General features: G+C 45.6%; 1 protein-coding gene across 1 annotated transcript in view; it reads left to right on the top strand.

Annotated features, from left to right (window-relative positions):
- Positions 1-18,423, top strand: part of xkr6a (XK, Kell blood group complex subunit-related family, member 6a) — a 42,834-nt gene extending 24,411 nt beyond the window's left edge. Inside the window, exons 2-3 of the mRNA XM_077238734.1 lie at positions 14,820-15,016; positions 16,919-18,423. Coding sequence (XP_077094849.1) covers positions 14,820-15,016; positions 16,919-17,886 — 1,165 coding nt within the window. The 3' untranslated portion in view covers positions 17,887-18,423. The remainder of the gene's footprint in view (positions 1-14,819; positions 15,017-16,918) is intronic.
- The last annotated feature ends 223 nt before the right edge of the window (positions 18,424-18,646 follow it).

Genomic DNA, 18,646 nt, shown 5'->3' with positions numbered 1-18,646 from the left:
CTTGGAGTATCGCAATACTATTGTATCGTGAGTTCAGTATCGTGATATGTATCGAATCGTGCAATGGGGGTATCGTTACAACCTTAATCAATATTGAGTTTATGGTGACTTTAAAGAAATGTTCTGGGATGAAAACAGCTTCATTGTTGAAATACTTTATTGTATGGATCCCATTTTTGTAATGTACAGAGTCAAACTGTAAATTGCATTCCATTAATCTTTACATTTTCTGGGATGTTTAGGAAAAAGGACCATGACGTTGTTTTTTTTCCGCTGACATATACAGCACACACTTGTCTCTGTATGTGGGAATACTCTCTGTTGTTTGCCGGCATACATTATTGAAATGTTACTTTCCTCTTTTTTAAATTTTGACTGTGACATACTAGAAGACAGATGAAATAATTATCCAACACAAAAGTGTCTTTAAATAATGTATGACATATCATAACACAATAAATGCTCTGCTGGAATACATTTGATAAATTATTTTCTGGTCCCTGTGTTGAATCTGTCACCATGAATTTGAAGGTATTTACGGTTTTCAAGTGTCTTCTTTGTATTCAGTGTTTTTCCAGCTGATATTTTATGCAATATTTGTACATCTCTGTAGGCCTAGATGATAATCCATTTGCAGGGGCATTTTTGTGTGTGCATTTTACATTCAGATAGATTTGTCACTTTCAGTGGCATTTTTGCATCATTATTTTCTGCTTGCAATATTTGCTTTAACGGAGCTCTTTTTTTTATCATATCAATTATAATGTACCAATCATTTGATATAATTTCTTATTTTGTTGTTATGTACAGTCTCATTTCTCATATCACCCTAAAGGGGTCTGTTTTGTGATTAATGACTGACTGTCATATTTTATGTGATATTTGTATAGCATAACTGGAATAGAGTTCAGCACATTGTTTGCCTTTCAGCCTCATTGGAAAAATTACGACTGTGGCGACATTTCTGCAAAATGATATTGTGTTGGTTCTTGCGAAATGTCCAATTAATGGAGCTAAAAGCATGTTCAGTTTTATCTAAAACACATGTGAATCTGGCAATGTTGTATGCATTGCGGTAGTTTGGAAATGAAATGTCTGTTGAGTGGCGCTAAATGATTAGTGCTCAATTGTGTTTGAAAATAACAACCCACTTAGACTAAACCTAACCGTAATTGTTAACAAAAGCAAACATGAGATAAAACGTACATTTGCTGAAGCAGCCATGCCATTTAAGTCTTTGAGCTCTTGAGTCTTTATTAATCAATAATCTACCCCTGTAATCATAAATTATGTGAAGAGGAATAAACATTGTTGGTGTTTTACTGCCACTATTGTTCATTTCAGCTGGAAACTGCAGTGAATTTTATTTATAGGCATGTTTTTGTGGAGTTTTGCAAAAATGCGTAAGTAGAGGCCTATGTTGCATTTTTTTACTTTCAAAGCCCAGGTTATTTCCATGATGTTTTTCTACTCCTGATGAGCTCTATAGCCATTGTATCATCATATCAAACTATTCATATTTAGTTTATGATAAATATATATGCATACATGTATGCATATATTTACCTTCAGGTGTGCTAGTTTTTCATAAGAAACAGAACAGCCTAAAGATTTGAGGCTTAGTATTCAGGTTCAGAATTCAGTTATTTTTCCGTACAGCACGTCTGTCCTTCAGCTTTACATATTTCTAGTTTATGCCTTCCTTGAGTCATTTTACCCATTTTCATTTAGATGTCTGCTCAATCCCATAATTTTTTTGCAGTCTGGTTGTTGTGTGTACTACCCCTCACCCCATTCTCATTTCATGACTCCATTTTGTTCTGTTTGTTTTGCTTTAGTTTCCCTGATGGACTGATGATCTAGACAGAAGCAGTTTGGTTTGGGACAGGGAGGTTTACTCGCACACATAGCGGAGGGCAAGAGAGACAGAAAGAGGCTTCTGGAACGGGCACAGATGATTGTAAGTCTACCTCTCTGTCTATACACTCCTCTGTATTTCCCTTTTTTCTTTCAATCTGTTTCCGTATTATTAGAGCGACAACATGTTTCACAGTTTTCACAGCTTCTAACAGCTTACTTTAAAAAATTGACTCTGGAATGGCTGCAAAGTTAGACTAAATGAGAATAAATTTTCTTTTTTTAATTTTATATAGACTTCACAGATGCATGCGTAATGCTCCCAGTCATTTTCCGATTGTCTCTCTCCATATGTTTGTCGGGTTTTATTCTATTTTTCTTAGAAGGATTTTGCGGGAAAACTCCAGGGTTCCTCACAGGATTTTACAGGTGTGCGTCACTTTAGCCAGTGTCTCCGGACAAGATGGCCGCCGCCGAGCCAGTGTCTTCGGACAAGATGGCCGCCGCTGAGCCAGTGTCTCCGGACAAGATGGCTGCCGCCGAGCCAGTGTCTCCGGACAAGATGGCCCGGACAAGATGGCCGCTGCCGAGCCAGTGTCTCCGGACAGGATGGCCGCCTCCTGAGTCGGTGTCTGTTCCTCCTGAGTCAGTGTCTGTTCCTCCTGAGTCGGTGTCTGTTCCTCCTGAGTCGGTGTGCAGTAGGTCCCTGGATGGGATCATGGAGGCCGCGCTGCCATGGCTGCCAGAAGGGTTGTGTCTGGTCCAACCTGGTCCCCTGAACTGTCTTTGTCCACCCTGGTCCCCTGAACTGTCTGGTCCACCCCTGGTCCCCTGAACTGTCTGGTCCGCCCTGGTCCCCTGAACTGTCTGGTCTACCCTGGCCCCCTGAACTGTCTGGTCTACACTGCCCCCCTGAACTGTCTGGTCCGCCCTGGCCACCTGAACTGCCTGGTCCACCCTGGCCACCTGAACTGCCTGGTCCACCCTGGCCACCTGAACTGCCTGGTCCACCCTGGCCACCTGAACTGCCGGGTCCACCCTGGCCTCCTGAACTGCCTGGTCCACCCTGGCCACCTGAACTGCCGGGTCCACCCTTGCCTCCTGAACTGCCTGGTCCACCCTGGCCACCTGAACTGCCGGGTCCACCCTTGCCTCCTGAACTGCCTGGTCCACCCTGGCCACCCGAACTGCCGGGTCCACCCTGGCCACTTGAACTGCCTGGTCCACCCTGGCCTCCTGAACTGCCTGGTCCGCCCTGGGTCCTTGAACCGCCTGCACGGCCTGCTCCGCCCTGCTCCACCCTGCTCCGCCCCGGTCGACGACACAGCCTGCTCCGCCCTTGTCGCCTTCTCCGCCCTGGCCTCCTGTCCTACCACAATTTCCAGGCCCAGGTCCGCCCACGCTCCATCCCTCCCCCAAGACCGCCTCCGCTCTACCACCCTCCTGAACTATTGTGTTTTTTGTTTTGATGGCGTCGGGTGCCGCCCATAGAGGGGGGGGGGGGCTATGTCACGGTGTGGGTTCTGTCATGATTCCTATCTGTGTTCCCCTGTCTTTTTCCATGTTTTGTAGTTCGCCGTCATGTTTAACTAGTTTCCCCAGGTGTTTTAGATTAGCCATGCCCCCTTGTTATCTTGTTTAGCTTGTTTCCCTGTCTATTTAAGCCCTGTGTCTAGTTCAGTCTTTGTGAGTTCTTAATGTTGTAACGTTGGATGTTGGCTGTCTTGTCCCCGAGTCTTGTTACTGAGTCTGTGTCTGTATTTGTTTAGTTTCAAGTTTATTTAATTAAATACACTGCTGCACGTGGATCCTGCGTCTGCATCTGCTTCAGCCGAATCGTCACAGCATCTGAGAGATTGTAGATCGATGCAGTGGAAGGTTGCATAAATATGGAACATGTGTATTCTCTCCATTCTAGAGCTGTTATTGTGTTTATTCTAGTGTTTCTTTTTTCATGATGACACCATCTTGGGCTTGGAGTCAGTGAGAAATCTTTTGAAAGAAATTTTTGTCAACTTTCATTCAGCAAAGATGCACCAAATGGATCAAATATGACAGGAAAGACTATTTCAAACAAATGCTGTTAATTTTTTTTCAGGATTCTGAAAAATGTTTCTTGAGCAGTAAATCAACATATTAGAATGATTTGTAGAGGATCACGTGACACTGAAGACTGGAGTAATGATGCTGAAAATCCAGCTTTGCATCAGAGGGATAAATTACATTTTTAAAATATATTCAAATAGAAAACAGTTATTTTGAATTGTGATAATATTTTTCTATATTACTGTTTTCACTGTATTTTTGATCAAATAAATTAAGCTTTGGTGAGCAGAAGAGACTTATTTAAAAAAAAAAAAAACTGCAGAACACGTATACATCATATAGCTGAATGTATTGCATACATTTTGGTTAAAATTACTTTGTCTGTCGTTTTAAGTCCCGGTGTTACTAAAACATTTTAATTGTTTGTGACAGTACAGCTTTATGAATGTGTGTGGCTAAATATATCATACTTTAAAGCACTCCATGCTTTCAAGGCGATATTGATTAACACGGGAAACAGCTTGGGTGACATCAAACCGAACATTACTGTAACCCTCACCCATTCCCATCTCATCCGGGTCGATATCTGTGGCACAGCTGCGTACAGTGACTCATTCAGCTGGAAACATAAAGCAAATAAAGGCTGCTCACTGAGTGACTTCCTGCATTACAATTAGAGAGATTTGAGATATGACTCTGTCTGACACTATGAAGCCTACTGGATGGCACAGAATATCCCGGTTCAGGCAGTGCAGCTTCCACTGGTTATATATCAATATAAAGAGGGTTGTCCATGTGTTTGCATACAGTCAATAATGGTCATTAATCATTATATCGCAGAAACATCCTACACTGACTTTAAATGGATGCTGTGTTAATATGTAAACTGTGAAATATGACGTGATATACTGTGATTTCCCACGCTGGTTGTCTGTGTTCACAGCTTTCCACTGAGTATGTAAGCGCTGCAAGGTTTTTATAGTTAAATAAATATAAAATCAAAAAAATACAACATTTTTGTTACTTGAAATCAAATAAATGTTGACTGAAATTAAATTAAATTAAAAATTAAAAAGATTAAATTAATTTTATTTCAGCCTACTGTGCAAAGCAACAATTCTCCTATTTATTTAGTTTAACTTGATGTACTAAAATAACTAAAACAAACACTTCATTAAAAAATTATAAAAGCTTTATAGACCTATTAAACAAATTACAAAAAAGTGTTTGCTTTAAAACAATCTGTATTATAAAAACATTTTTTGAGAAACACTGATGTCTGCCCTTGATGGGAAACTCCTGCTGCCATGTGCTCAAACTCAATTTATAGACATAAATAATTCACACTCATGTACTCAGAGTTGCCGTGCCTCAGGCAGCCTGTGAAAATGATAGGCTATTTATTGCACATCTTTTTGAAATTAATGGGTTTCCAAAGTTGTTTATAGCCTATTTCAATGCATGTATGTATGTATATCAATGTGTATGTACAAGTCCATCCGACCATCCGAGGACATCAGGGACCTTTAATGCTTTGTAACTGTGTCCATTGTGAAATGCATTGATGCGAAGTCAGATAATGATGCTCTTTTTTTCTCATACCACAATCCACAATATGATAAATTGATGCTAAATTGCTTGTTCTTGGGTGCAGCACCACATATAATGCAGATTTATTGGACATTAACCTAAATTAAATGTTAACCTAATGTACAATAATGCTAATGTACAATAATGTGACTTGCTTTCTCAAAAAAGTTTCCATTGCATTGTCAAAATATCAATGAAATCTCACTTGTTATCTATGAATTAAAAAACAAAATACTATTACTATTGTATAGATCTGCAGCATCAGCAATAAAAGCAGCAGCTTAGGAGATCTATTCCGCCAAGACCAAACATATAAACATTATCATATCCATTACCATGCCAAACACTCCGAGAGTTGTCATGACAGAACTGTATTTAACAAAAATGTTTTTTACATTTTGTAATTGTATTTAATGTTTTCATTTTCACTAACTGAATATACAGCATACAGTGGTTATAACTTAAAATAATAACACTTAAAGTGTTATTTTATAGTTGTGCTTTTGGAAATGAACCTTTGCTATCCCAGTAATTAGCCTTAATGTGGTGTTCTAGGCTCATTTTGAGCACAAAGTGTGTGCTTTCTGCAAATTGTTGAATTTTTCTGCAGAAACTGCAGAATTTTTTATGTTTCATACATATCAGGATGTACGATCTCACCCACATGGTATATATTGTGAAGATATGTGTATTACACGATATGTATTACTGCATTGCAACAGTGGAACTTTTGGGAGTGTTTAAAATTGGGTCATTCCTACTATTCGGTGCCATTTCAGCTTGGTAAATTTCTATAAAAAAAGTAAAAATTTCCATGATTTAATAATTTCTCTGAAGAATGGCTTGTTACACTACAAGAAATATATATTGGTCCAGCTCAGGATATCACTCTTTAATAATTTTGACCAAATTCTTCACACATGCAAAGGCCAAATGTTCCCTTTCAGTCGATAACGTCGGACGTAGTCGATGCCGACTGAAATGGGATCACGCTAGGGAGCCTATCGTCTTCGAGTATTATTGAACGAGCCAATACACATTGGCGTGCGAGATTTGCATCGCACACTCCGCCCCGCAGCGCGGGTATAAATACGGAAGTGGATGCACGCACCATTTGCCTTTCGCTTCGGAGCCGAGCTTCATGTCTGGATCTGAAGAGTGTTGTTGTACAACGAGCGAGTGTGTCGGCGGTTCTTTGGGAAGTCTCTCCTGGTGTCGGTGGTTACAGCGCGAGTGCAGCGGTGATCACGAGCTTTAAGCTCTCAACTGCTGTTTTCACAGCAACCAAATTTCTGTTTGTGTTTGTTTGTCTGACGGTCGGTTGAGGGCGAGAAAGTGAGTGCTTCACTAGCACAGGGTGCACCATTCCTGTGTTAGTGTTGCCGCGGTCATTCCCCTGTGTGCTCCGGCACTGGTGAGAGTTTTTCACTTCCTAAAAGAGCAACACGGGTGCGTCTGCGTCTTTTTCAAGATGTCATTCCGCCCGTGCGTTTCTGGGTGCGGTCGTTCCCTGTCTCTCTCTGATGGTCACAATTGTTGTATCACGTGTTTGGGCTTACAGCACGCTGAGACAGCTTTTGTGGACAGCTCATGTTTTCACTGTGGGAACATGACTGTCGCAGTGTTGAGGGCGAGACTCGCCTTCGTCCGCGGAGAGCGAGTCCCCATTACCATGCCCCACCCCCGGGTGCTGCATGGGATGGGTGACCGGAGGGTAGTGTTGGATGTCCCGCCCGGTAACCATTCCCTGTGGGCTCCTCACCCCTCCCTTCCACTGCTACCATTGGAGCCTCCGGTGTTATCTGCTGGTCCATCTGTAATGGGTGGGCCAGCGGTTTCACTCGGGGCTCCCCTGGAGGACAGGATGTCGATTGCAGCATCGGAGGGTGAGCTGATGTCTGGAGATGACGACTCGGCTGCGTTGTCTCCCTCCGGGAGTTCAATGTTGCCCGAGCCGGATCCAGAATTATCAGCTATGCTGAAACGGGCCGCCGAGGCTGTCGGGCTCGAGTGGAACCCTCCACCGTGTCCTGTTCAGTCTCGGTTGGATGATTGGTATATCGGGGCGGGCCGTGCTGGTTCTCAGCCCGCCGCCCCAGTGCCCTTCTTTCCCGAAGTGAATGAAGAGCTTACTTGGTCATGGACGGCACCTTTTACTGCTGAAAACGACTTAAGTAGTTCTTCCTCCCTCACTACCCTTGTCGGAGGAGCGGTGAAGGGTTATGAGGCTATCCCTCCAGTGGAGCGGTCTGTTGCGACTCATTTATGTCCAACGGCCGCTGCATCCTGGGTGGGGGATCCTTGTTTCCCCTCGCAGGCCTGTGAGTTCGCGTCAGGATTGGCGGTCAGAGCTTACAGAGCTTGCGGGCAAGCCGCTTCCTCTTTGCATGCCTTGGCGTTGTTGCAGGTCTACCAGGCCAAGACACTCATGGACATGCACGAGGGTAGTTTAGATCGGGCGCTCATGAGTGAGCTCCGCACCGCCATTGACCTCGCCCTCCGGGGTACCAGCGTCGCGGCGTGTGCGGTCGGTCTAGCGATGTCCACCTTGGTGGTCCAGGAACGCCATCGTTGGCTCAGCCTGGTTGAGATGGCGGATGCGGACAAGGTTCGGTTCCTGGACTCCCCAATTTCCCAGGTTGGGTTGTTCGGCGACGTGGCGGAGAGCTGCGCCCAACAGTTCTCTGCCACCCAGGTTCGGACGGAGGCTCCCCGACACACCCTATCCCGGCGGCCCGCTGTTGCCTCCATCCTGCCGCCGGGGATAGTCCCTCCGCCCGTTCGTCGCCGAGGGCGCCCCCCTGCCGCTGCCTCCAGTTCCGCGGGGTCTCCGCAACAGCCTTCACCCAGGCCCCAGCGTAGAACCAGCAGCAGGCAGGCCGCCCAGTCCGTCTCAGTCACTGCCCAGCCAGGGGGCGAGTGTCAGAAACGTTCCTGAGACAGGCCACCCAGGGATGGGGGGACGAACTCTTCAGATGGTTACCGTTCCACCATTGGCTCTCCGGAGTCCAGTGGTACCCAAATTATCAAAAGAGCGAATTTCTCCGTCCCTGGGTCCCAAGAGGGCGAGGCTGGCGGTTTGCGACCCTGTGGAACAGCCTTGCCCCCCCCAGCCCCCTCTTGTTCGCCAGCCGGCAACACGAGGCGTTCGAGGACCCGGTCATCCGCCTTCTCTCCCATCCTCTGTTGCCCCGTGGAGACAGGTAAGTGCAGCACGGCTCACTCAGACCCCGCTTCGGGCCGCCCACGGGCCTTCCGAGCCGGGTCCCTGTCCTCCACCTCGCTGCCCCACCCCGGGTATGCCTGTGTTACCTTTGGTCCCCCTGGTCCGGTTCGTCTAGGCCTGGAAAGTGCTCTCCAACCCGTCCAGCTGGCTCCTCCGTACCATCAGGCTCGGCTACACGATTCAGTTCCGCCGGAGTCCGCCCAAGTACAGTGGCATTCGCCACACTTCGGTGTCGAGCAAATCTGCTCCTGTCATGCGCGCGGAGATCGCGGTCCTGCTGGCGAAGGACGCGATAGAGCCGGTGTCGGTAGCCGATATGAAGGCCGGCTTTTACAGCCCGTACTTCATTATACCCAAGAAAGGGGGTTGGTTACGACCAATCCTGGACCTGCGAGTCCTGAACCGGGCCCTTCACAAGCTCCCGTTCAGAATGCTGACGCAGAAACGCATCTTCCAATGTGTCCGTCCCCAGGATTGGTTTGCAGCGATCGACCTGAAGGACGCGTACTTTCATGTCTCCATCCTGCCGCGACACAGGCCATTCCTGCGTTTCGCGTTCGAGGGTCAGGCGTATCAGTACAAAGTCTTACCCTTCGGGCTGGCCCTGTCACCCCGTGTCTTTACGAAAGTCACGGAGGCAGCCCTCGCTCCCATGAGAGAGCAGGGCATTCGCATTCTCAACTATCTCGACGACTGGCTGATACTAGCTCAGTCTCGGGAGCTGTTATACGAACACAGGGATTTGCTGCTCCAGCACATCAGCCAGTTGGGTCTTCAGGTCAACTGGGAGAAGAGCAAACTCGCCCCTGTGCAGAGGATCTCTTTTCTCGGTTTGGAGCTGGACTCGGTCCAACACACGGCGCGCCTCACAGAGAATCGCGCCCGGTCGGTGCTGAACTGCCTGAATTTTATCAAGAGCAGAACAGTGGTTTTTCTGAAACATTTTCAGAGGCTCCTGGGGCATATGGCAACCGCAGCCGCAGTTACGCCGCTCGGCCTGCTTCATATGAGACCACTCCAGCACTGGCTTCGCGACCGAGTCCTGAGGTGGGCGTGGCAGAGAGGCACGCTCCCTGTAAAAAAAAATCACCCCGGCCTGCCTCCAAACCCTCAGCCCGTGGTCGGACCTTTCGTTTCTCCGGGCCGGTGTGTCCCTAGAACAAGTGTCCAGGCATGCTGTGGTTTCCACAGACGCCTCCAACACCGGCTGGGGGGCCACGTACAGCGGGCATGCAGTAGCTGGCACCTGGACGGGGTCCCACCTGCATTGGCACATCAACTGCCTCGAGTTGTTAGCAGTGCTCCTTGCTTTGAGACGCCTCAAGACGACGCTGCTCGGCAAACATGTACTGGTCCGTACGGACAACACTGCGACCGTTGCGTACATCAACCGCCAAGGTGGTCGACGTTCCCGTCGCATGTCACAACTCGCCCGCCACCTCCTCCTATGGGGTCAGAAGCATCTGAGGTCGCTTCGTGCCGTTCACATCCCTGGCCTGCTCAATCGTGCCGCCGACGAGCTCTCACGACAGATTGTGGCCTTGGGAGAATGGCGGCTCCATCCCCAGGCGGTCCAGCTGATATGGGACCACTTCGGGGCCGCACAGATAGATCTGTTTGCCTCTCCGGACTCGTCCCATTGCCAGTTGTTTTATTCCCTCGAAACGGATGCACTGGCTCACAGCTGGCCCCGGGGCCTCCGCAAGTATGCGTTTCCCCCAGTGAGCCTTATTGCACAACTACTGTGCAAAATCAGAGAGGAAGAGGAGCAGGTTTTGCTAGTTGCCCCTTATTGGCCCAACCGAACCTGGTTCCCCAAACTTTTTCTCCTCTCGACAGCTCCTCCCTGGCCTATTCCTCTGAGAGAGAACCTACTCTCTCAGGGACGGGGCACCATATGGCACCAGCGTCCAGACTATTGGAGACTCCATGTGTGGTCCCTGGACGGGACGCGGAGGTTCTAGGTAATCTACCACAGGCAGTCGTAGATACCATCACTTCAGCGAGAGCTCCCTCTACGAGGCTTGCTTACTCCCTGAAGTGGAAACTGTTTGTTGAGTGGTGTGCTTCTCAAGGAGAAGACCCCCGAAGGTGTTCGATCATTTCCGTGCTTTCTTTCCTCCAAGAGGCTTTGGAGCGTCGGCTGTCCCCCTCCACCCTCAAAGTGTATGTCGCCGCTATTGCCGCACATCACGATGCAGTAGACGGGAAATCCCTGGGGAAGCATGACTTGATCGTCAGGTACCTGAGGGGAGCGAGGAGATTGAATCCGCCTCGCCCCCCCTCTATACCCTCTTGGGACTTATCTCTGGTGCTAACCGCACTGCAGAGACCGCCCTTCGAGCCTTTGCAGGTAGCAGAGTTAAAAATTCTGTCCCAAAAGACAGTTCTCCTACTTGCTTTGGCCTCCATCAAGAGGGTAGGGGACCTGCACGCATTTTCGGTCAGCGAATCGTGCCTGGAATTCGGGCCGGCTAACTCTCACGTTATCCTGAGACCCCGGCCTGGATATGTGCCCAAGGTTCCTACCACCCCCTTTCGGGACCAGGTGGTGAACCTGCAAGCGCTGCCCCCGGAGGAGGCAGACCCAGCCCTGGCTTTTCTCTGCCCCGTTCGCGCTCTGCGTTTGTACGTGGACAGAACGCAAAGCTTTAGGACCTCAGAGCAGCTCTTAATCTGTTATGGAGATCAGCGGAAGGGAAAGGCTGTCTCCAAGCAGAGGTTGGCCCACTGGATAGTGGATGCCATCATCTTGGCGTATGAGTCCCAAGGTGAACCCTGTCCCCCCGGACTGCGAGCTCACTCCACAAGGAGTGTTGCCGCTTCTTGGGCGTTGGCGCAGGGTGCCTCGCTGACAGATGTCTGTAGAGCTGCGGGCTGGGCGACACCTAATACGTTTGCTAGATTCTATAGCCTACGTGTCGAACCGGTTGCTTCCCGTGTGCTCTCTTCTCATAGAAGCCAGTAACACCGTGAGCCCCGGTTCAGTGTCGGCTTGCTGCGCCATTCCCCTCTTACGGACCGGATACGTGCGCCATTTCGCTCCGGTTGAATTCCCTTGTCCGGAACCTGTTGAACTCCTCCGCACCCCCCAACGTCGGACGTGACGGAACGTCTGGTGTTAGGCCTACCACTCGTATGCAGTGTGGAACCCGTGTTAGGCTGGGTCCATATGCTGCGGTCCCTACGGCGACCCCATATGTGTATTCTTCCACGATACGGCTCCCCAAAGTGAGCCCGTGTCTTTCCCTTGGCAGAGTCCTGCCGTCACTGTAAATTGGTGTGTCTCCCCCCTCTCTAGGCTGGAGCCACCCCAGTGACATTCCATATGTTATACTGCCCGGCCCTCCGCCCAGTTCATATGTGTATTCCCCCCCCCCCCCCCCCCCTTTTCGGGTTGGTTGGGCTTCCGCAGCGTCCCTTCCTTCCAATGTTGGGCACGCTTTCCCAGTGTTACCAAGTCTAACTGAGTGGGTCTTGTGGAACAGCAGCGACATCCTGGCCTAAGCCCTGTCCTTTTCCGCTAAAACGTCGGGAGGATCAGAAGGCTTTTGTCTAGGCACTGGAAGGTGGCAGCGTTAGTGGCGTGTTCAATGGTTGATCCCATTTCAGTCGGCGTCGACTACGTCCGACGTTATCGACTGAAAGGGAACGTCCTGGTTGGGTATGCAACCCACCGTTCCCTGAAGGAGGGAACGGAGGACGTAGTCCCCTTGCCACTACCGCTGGACCACCGCTGACTCCGAGTTACGCTCGGCTCCTCAGCGAAAAGCAAATGGTGCGTGCATCCACTTCCGTATTTATACCCGCGCTGCGGGGTGGAGTGTGCGATGCAAATCTCGCACGCCAATGTGTATTGGCTCGTTCAATAATACTCGAAGACGATAGGCTCCCTAGCGTGATCCCATTTCAGTCGGCGTCGACTACGTCCTCCGTTCCCTCCTTCAGGGAACGGTGGGTTGCATACGCAACCAGGACGTTCACCCTGTTACAGGACATTCTCATCTAAATTAAGAAATGGTTTGAATTCACAGTTATTGTAATATTTACATTTTCTAAGAGCTCAAATGTCTCTCACTTTACCCCACAAATGAATTTTAACAAAGTGTTCATTAACGAGCATTATCTTGAAAAAAGTTGTTGTATTTTAAGCCACAGTGGTAATTTCAACACATTTCTTTTAGAATAAAAAGACATTTCAATGGAATTTTGCCCCATTTTTTAATTATTTCATTTTGCCATTTCATTCCCTAAAATTAACCACAAAAATATGCATAACATTAGTTGAACTTATTTTATTAACTTAAAAAAAAACACACAGAGGTAACAGGGTGGACATCACAACATTGAACAACAAAAAAATTCTACATGCATACCATTTAGGCTACTCTTTCTTGAAGGTATATAACAAATACATGTATAATAAATTAATTAGTACCAATTCAAGCTGTAAACACTCATTTATTTAGCATTTACACCCACTCTGTTACAATATGTCCACCCTGTTACTGTGCAAAACAGTAACAGGGTGGACAGTAACAGGAGGGACATTTTATGCTAAAGTTAGCCATTGCTACAAATGTGATGAAAAACAAGCTAGTGCACAGTGATTACTGAGGAAGATTTTTAACCTGTTTATTAACCATATTTTCAAAATTACGAACAATTATCAGTTCCCACTATAAATAGGCATAACTGGGTGGACATGTTATGCTTTACCACTTCAGTGAATCATTCTAAAACATTGAAAAAATAGTGAATTAAGGAGTGATACTTACTCTGCTTCTTGAAGATAATTTGCCACCAAAGTATTCAAGTTCTTGAGAGACATGTGATTAGAGGAACAGTCAATGGGTGTGTTCAGAGAGATTTTCCATCAGAGTAACGGGGGGGACATTCAATTCAGGGACACAACATATTTTAAAGACTTTAACCATTAAACATGTATAACTAACAAAAAATTTATTTTGGTGAGGAATATTATAAATAAGAATATACAACAATATTGAAAAATTTGGAAATTGTTTGATTTTTATTACTTATATTTGTGGCTGAAGTTGTTCAAACTTACTTGGGGACATGGCAGTTTAGCCTACTTGCACTAAAATCAAATATATATATATATATTTTTTATTAATTAATCCTGTGTACATTTATGGTGTTCTATGGTAAATGAGGATTAACTATTTAAGATGATCATTTAGAAACAAGTATTAGCCCATTTTTACTCAAAATTATGTCATGAGGACTCAAATGGCACCAAATGCTAAGAATGACCCAATTGTCAAGTCAAGTCACATTTATTTATATAGCACTTCTTACAATACAGATTTTTTCAAAGCAGCTTTACAGTGATAACAGGAACATGCAACAAAGTTTGTTTCCAGAAGAAAAAGCGTCACAGTCCACCTTATGTAAGTTCAGTGATGTTTAATTTTGTTGTAAAAAAGTTATTCATTATTTTAATTTAGCTCTGGAGAAAACTGTGATGACATCGTCCAGCTCAGTTCAGTTCTCATATAATGGTGTCAATGCAAGCAGATCAATATTATTGTTGAATATTAAATTAGATGTTAAATTTTATGTCCCCAACTAAGCAAGCCAAAAGGTGACAAAGGAGAAAAAAGGCAAAAGTGGCAAGGAACCAAAATTCCATCATGTTGCAGAATGGAGAAAAGGGAGAACCCAGGCTCAGTTGTGGGACAGGTCTCCTCTGGCCAATGAACAAACAGTGTATGATTATGATTCAGGCAGCATTATAGGTCAGAATTCAGATTGGATTGTGAATTGTGATTGTGAATTGAATTGTGTGCAAATTAGGCTGTTTATTGGTATCATATTGTTTTGTGCATTACATTAAGTATCCCTGTGATATCTGTGTAACATGGGATAGTGACATTGAAATAAAACAAATTCATTTACAAGAACATTTTGTCCAGAGATGCATGTTTATTAGCTATGCGTCTCATAGAATAGAGTCATGGGAACATTTCAGATGAGATACCAATTCATTAAGCAAATAATAGTGCTGGGTTTTATAGCAGTAATGGCAGGTTCAGTATATATTTTTTTGTAGTAATGTTTATGATCTTCCGAACAGGTATATCCGCACGCTGTACCTGGGCATCCAAAGTCGGCGACAGAAGGAACACAGGCGGCGCTTCTACTGGGCGATGATGTATGAGTATGCTGACGTCAACATGCTCCGTCTGCTGGAGACGTTTTTGGAGAGTGCCCCCCAACTGGTGCTACAACTCTGTATAATGATCCAGAAGAACCAGGCCGAGACACTGCAGTGTGAGTGTGAACCATTCATTAGTGAAGTTAGTTATATCAGCTAAACTTTCAGGATGCACCATAAATGCTAGCTTAATAGATCCATGTAAATCACCTAGACATCTATAGAGTGCTGCAGGATTGAGTCCTGAGATTTAGAAATGAGTTGGCATTTTTGTACTACCGGTTCCATCATCCCAAAGTCAAAGGTCTTTTTGAATGGGAAACATTCTTCATTTTTTCAAGCAGATATATTTATTTGTATACATTAAATGTAGATTAATCCTTATTAAAGCTTTTAAAGATATTCAGTCAAGAACATTGAGTGATTTTTTTCTCTTTGTTTTGTTGCTTGATTATTGACAGACAGCAGCAGGTTATTAGACGGTTGTCATTTTAAGGCCGAATGCACGGATCCAATACACTGACACACATCTCATAATCTCCCAACTGTTTGCGTTCACTTAAGACATAACTCGACTGTGTTTATGTGAATACTCGCCAAAACTGACATTTTTACATAATTTTGTGTGTATTTGTCGGCTCAAGCGTGGAAAGACATGAAAGAGAACTCAATTCAGTACTCGTGCGTTGACGTCTGAGAGGCTGCTTTGTATCCGCACTCTTCTCTTCTCTTTCTCCCAGACAATTACTTGTTTGAACGTTTTATGCCGCAAGTGTATGCCAACTTATGTCCCGCCGGGTAGATCAGCACATTACAATTCCAATGTGCTCATCTACCGCGCAGGACGTCAATTCAGTTCTGACTGGATCTCTTCCCAAATCATCCCTCCCTAACGTTTTCATCTCATTTTTATTTGTTGATGAAAATGTCAATGTCAATAGTTTTTTGTCATAGTTTTTGTTATTAAAAACTGTTTTTTATTTAGTTATTCCTTTCATTTTCGTCAGTGAAAACATTTAGTTGACAAAAATTTAACTCTAAAGTTTTTTTACTTCTGCTGATTTTGTGTAGGCTTTAATATTCATAAGTTGTGTTCATTTATCTTCATGAACAAAATGTGTAAGAATCATAAACTTTTGTTGGTTACAGAGCTTATTTTCTGCCAGTTTCCAAAAGCCAATGGAAAAAACACTACTTAACTTTTTGCCGAGGGAACCAAGGTGATGTCAACTTATGGGTTGGCCTACAAAAATTACATCATCCCTGCAGCCCTCTATTCAATGTGTGTTTTAGGTAAAAGATGTCACTTTGAGAGTCCATATGCAATATGTCTCCTAAAACTTTCCAGGAAACATTCTACATGTTTCTGTGATGTTTGTGATTTTAAAATGTGTTATTAAAGTCACTAAAGGCCATGCTTTATGCTCATTGCATGTAAGGTATGATCTGAAATGGCTTGTAAAGATGTTTCCGGGTCCAAGCCTCTACTCCGTCAAGTTTGAATTCTCTATGTATAGCACACCTTTAAGCTAATTTTTCAAAAACTCAAGTGTACAATACAGTCTCCGGGCTCACGGTGTCCCATACACAAATTTATTAAATGATTCAGAAAAGATTCATTGCTGTCAACTGAGCCAGCTGAGATTTGGGTTTGGAGCTCAAATTAAGGATCATGATTTTACAGTTTTTTTACATCAAACCGTGACAGTATTTTTGCATCTTTTAGTGCTTTTCACTCTTTTGACTTGCTAAACTTTGGCCATTCCAAACCCTACATAAAAGCGGAGCTAACCCTGTTCTGGTTTCATAACCCTGGGTAAAATCTGTGCAAAACCCACTTCTAAATTACAGGTTGATGAATTCAGAATGATGATAATCTGGAGTTAAATGCGGTGTGAAAATCCTCTGCGTTGTTTGCTTTTGGGATCTAATAGAGTATTTGAATCTCGAAACTGTGAGGCATGACCGACAATCTGGTTAAGTCCTGAAGAACTTCTCTTGTCATGAATACCTCACAGGTGTCTCCTCCGTTGCCTCCCTGCTCTCGCTGGCCTGGGTCCTGGCTTCATACCACAAGCTCTTGCGTGATTCCAGAGATGACAAAAAGAGCATGAGCTACAGGGGTGCGCTGATCCACATCTTCTGGAGGCTTTTCACAATAACCTCTCGGGTGCTCTCCTTCGCCCTCTTCGCTTCCATCTTTCACATCTACTTCGGCATCTTCGTGGTTGTGCACTGGTGCGCCATGGCGTTCTGGATTGTGCACGGAGGCACTGATTTTTGCATGTCCAAATGGGAAGAGGTGCTTTTCAACATGGTGGTGGGCATCGTCTACATCTTCTGCTGGTTCAACGTGAAGGAGGGCCGAACCCGGTACCGCATGGTGATCTACTACTTTGTGGTGCTTGCCGAAAATACGGTGCTTACTTGCCTGTGGTACGCCTACCGAGACCCAGTCAGCACTGATTCCTATGCAGTGCCGGTGCTCTGCGGAGTTTATCTAACCTTCGCCTCAGGGGTGGTTTTCATGGGCATCTACTATGGGTTCCTTCATCCGATGGGACCTAAAATAAGGGTGCTAGCTAGCTCCTGTTGTGCTGAGCTTCTTTGGGGACTTCCGTTACCCCCGGAGGCCGAGCCCATGGCACCCACTCCTGGTCCACGAGCGTCCCAACCCACTCCCACTCGGGCTTCCACGGGGGCCTTTGGCCAACCGGATGATATCACAGCAGACACCTGCCTGCCCGTGTTTCAGGTGCGCTCGCCCGAGCCCACCACTCCCTTGGGCCGTTACAGGTCGGAGGGACCTCTGATCAAGATCGACATGCCCAGGAAACGCTACCCAGCCTGGGACGCGCACTTCGTGGACAGGCGCTTGCGAAGGACGATAAACATCCTGCAGTTCATCACGCCCACGACCGTCGGGATCAGGTACAGGGACGGACCGCTGCTGTACGAGCTCCTGCAGTACGAGTCATCCCTGTGATGGCTGGCTCTCTCCTTCATTTAGTTTCAGATCTGCCACATTTCTCAGAATGCATGCCATTTTGGTTTCCGTATAAATGTGTGTAAAAGAGGAACTGCAAGTGTAAGCATCAAGCATTGCACTTTTTCTTTCACGTGAATAGCCTCCTGAAGATGTGTATATATTTTATATGTATATACTGTCTCTTTTTTACAATATCTGTGTCCCCATGAAGGGATATTATATATATGCGTCATGGTGTTTACAGCCAGCGGAAACCATTACATTGGAAAAATGGAGATCGGTTGACCACATCAACACCGCCTTGGGTTTTTAACTTTTATTAATCTATACTAGCTTATCTGATATTTCAGAGCTTATTTTCACACTTACATTGATCAGTATGCTCAATGTTTATATACAGAGAGCACCTGCTATAACTTAGAATTTTCCATTTGACAGTGATTTGCATCGACAATGCAACAGAAAGTCGCCTACTAGCAAACTACAGTTGAGCGGTTTGGCGACCTCTAGTGAAGTAATCGCTGCACACGCCTCTTTAGACTGACCTCTGCAGGCAAGAATCTACTTCCTGTCAGACAAAATCCAAGTGGCATTCATTGTCTGTTTGCCTTAAAAATCTGTATTTAGCTTGTTAAAGTGTCTTTATTTTTGGTTATTAAAGAAATACCTCATTGACTCTGTATAGCACAGTTCAAGTCCATTTAACCCTTTGCACAATATGATTAATATGAACCTTGCACTGAGAATCATGTTAGAT

The sequence above is a fragment of the Siphateles boraxobius genome, unplaced genomic scaffold (assembly GCF_051911475.1).
Source record: "Siphateles boraxobius isolate OS27281-9 unplaced genomic scaffold, OSU_SipBor_1 22, whole genome shotgun sequence".
Classification (NCBI taxonomy): domain Eukaryota; kingdom Metazoa; phylum Chordata; class Actinopteri; order Cypriniformes; family Leuciscidae; genus Siphateles; species Siphateles boraxobius.
Note: the sequence above shows the minus strand (reverse complement) of the source record. Positions and strands in the feature narration are given on the sequence as shown.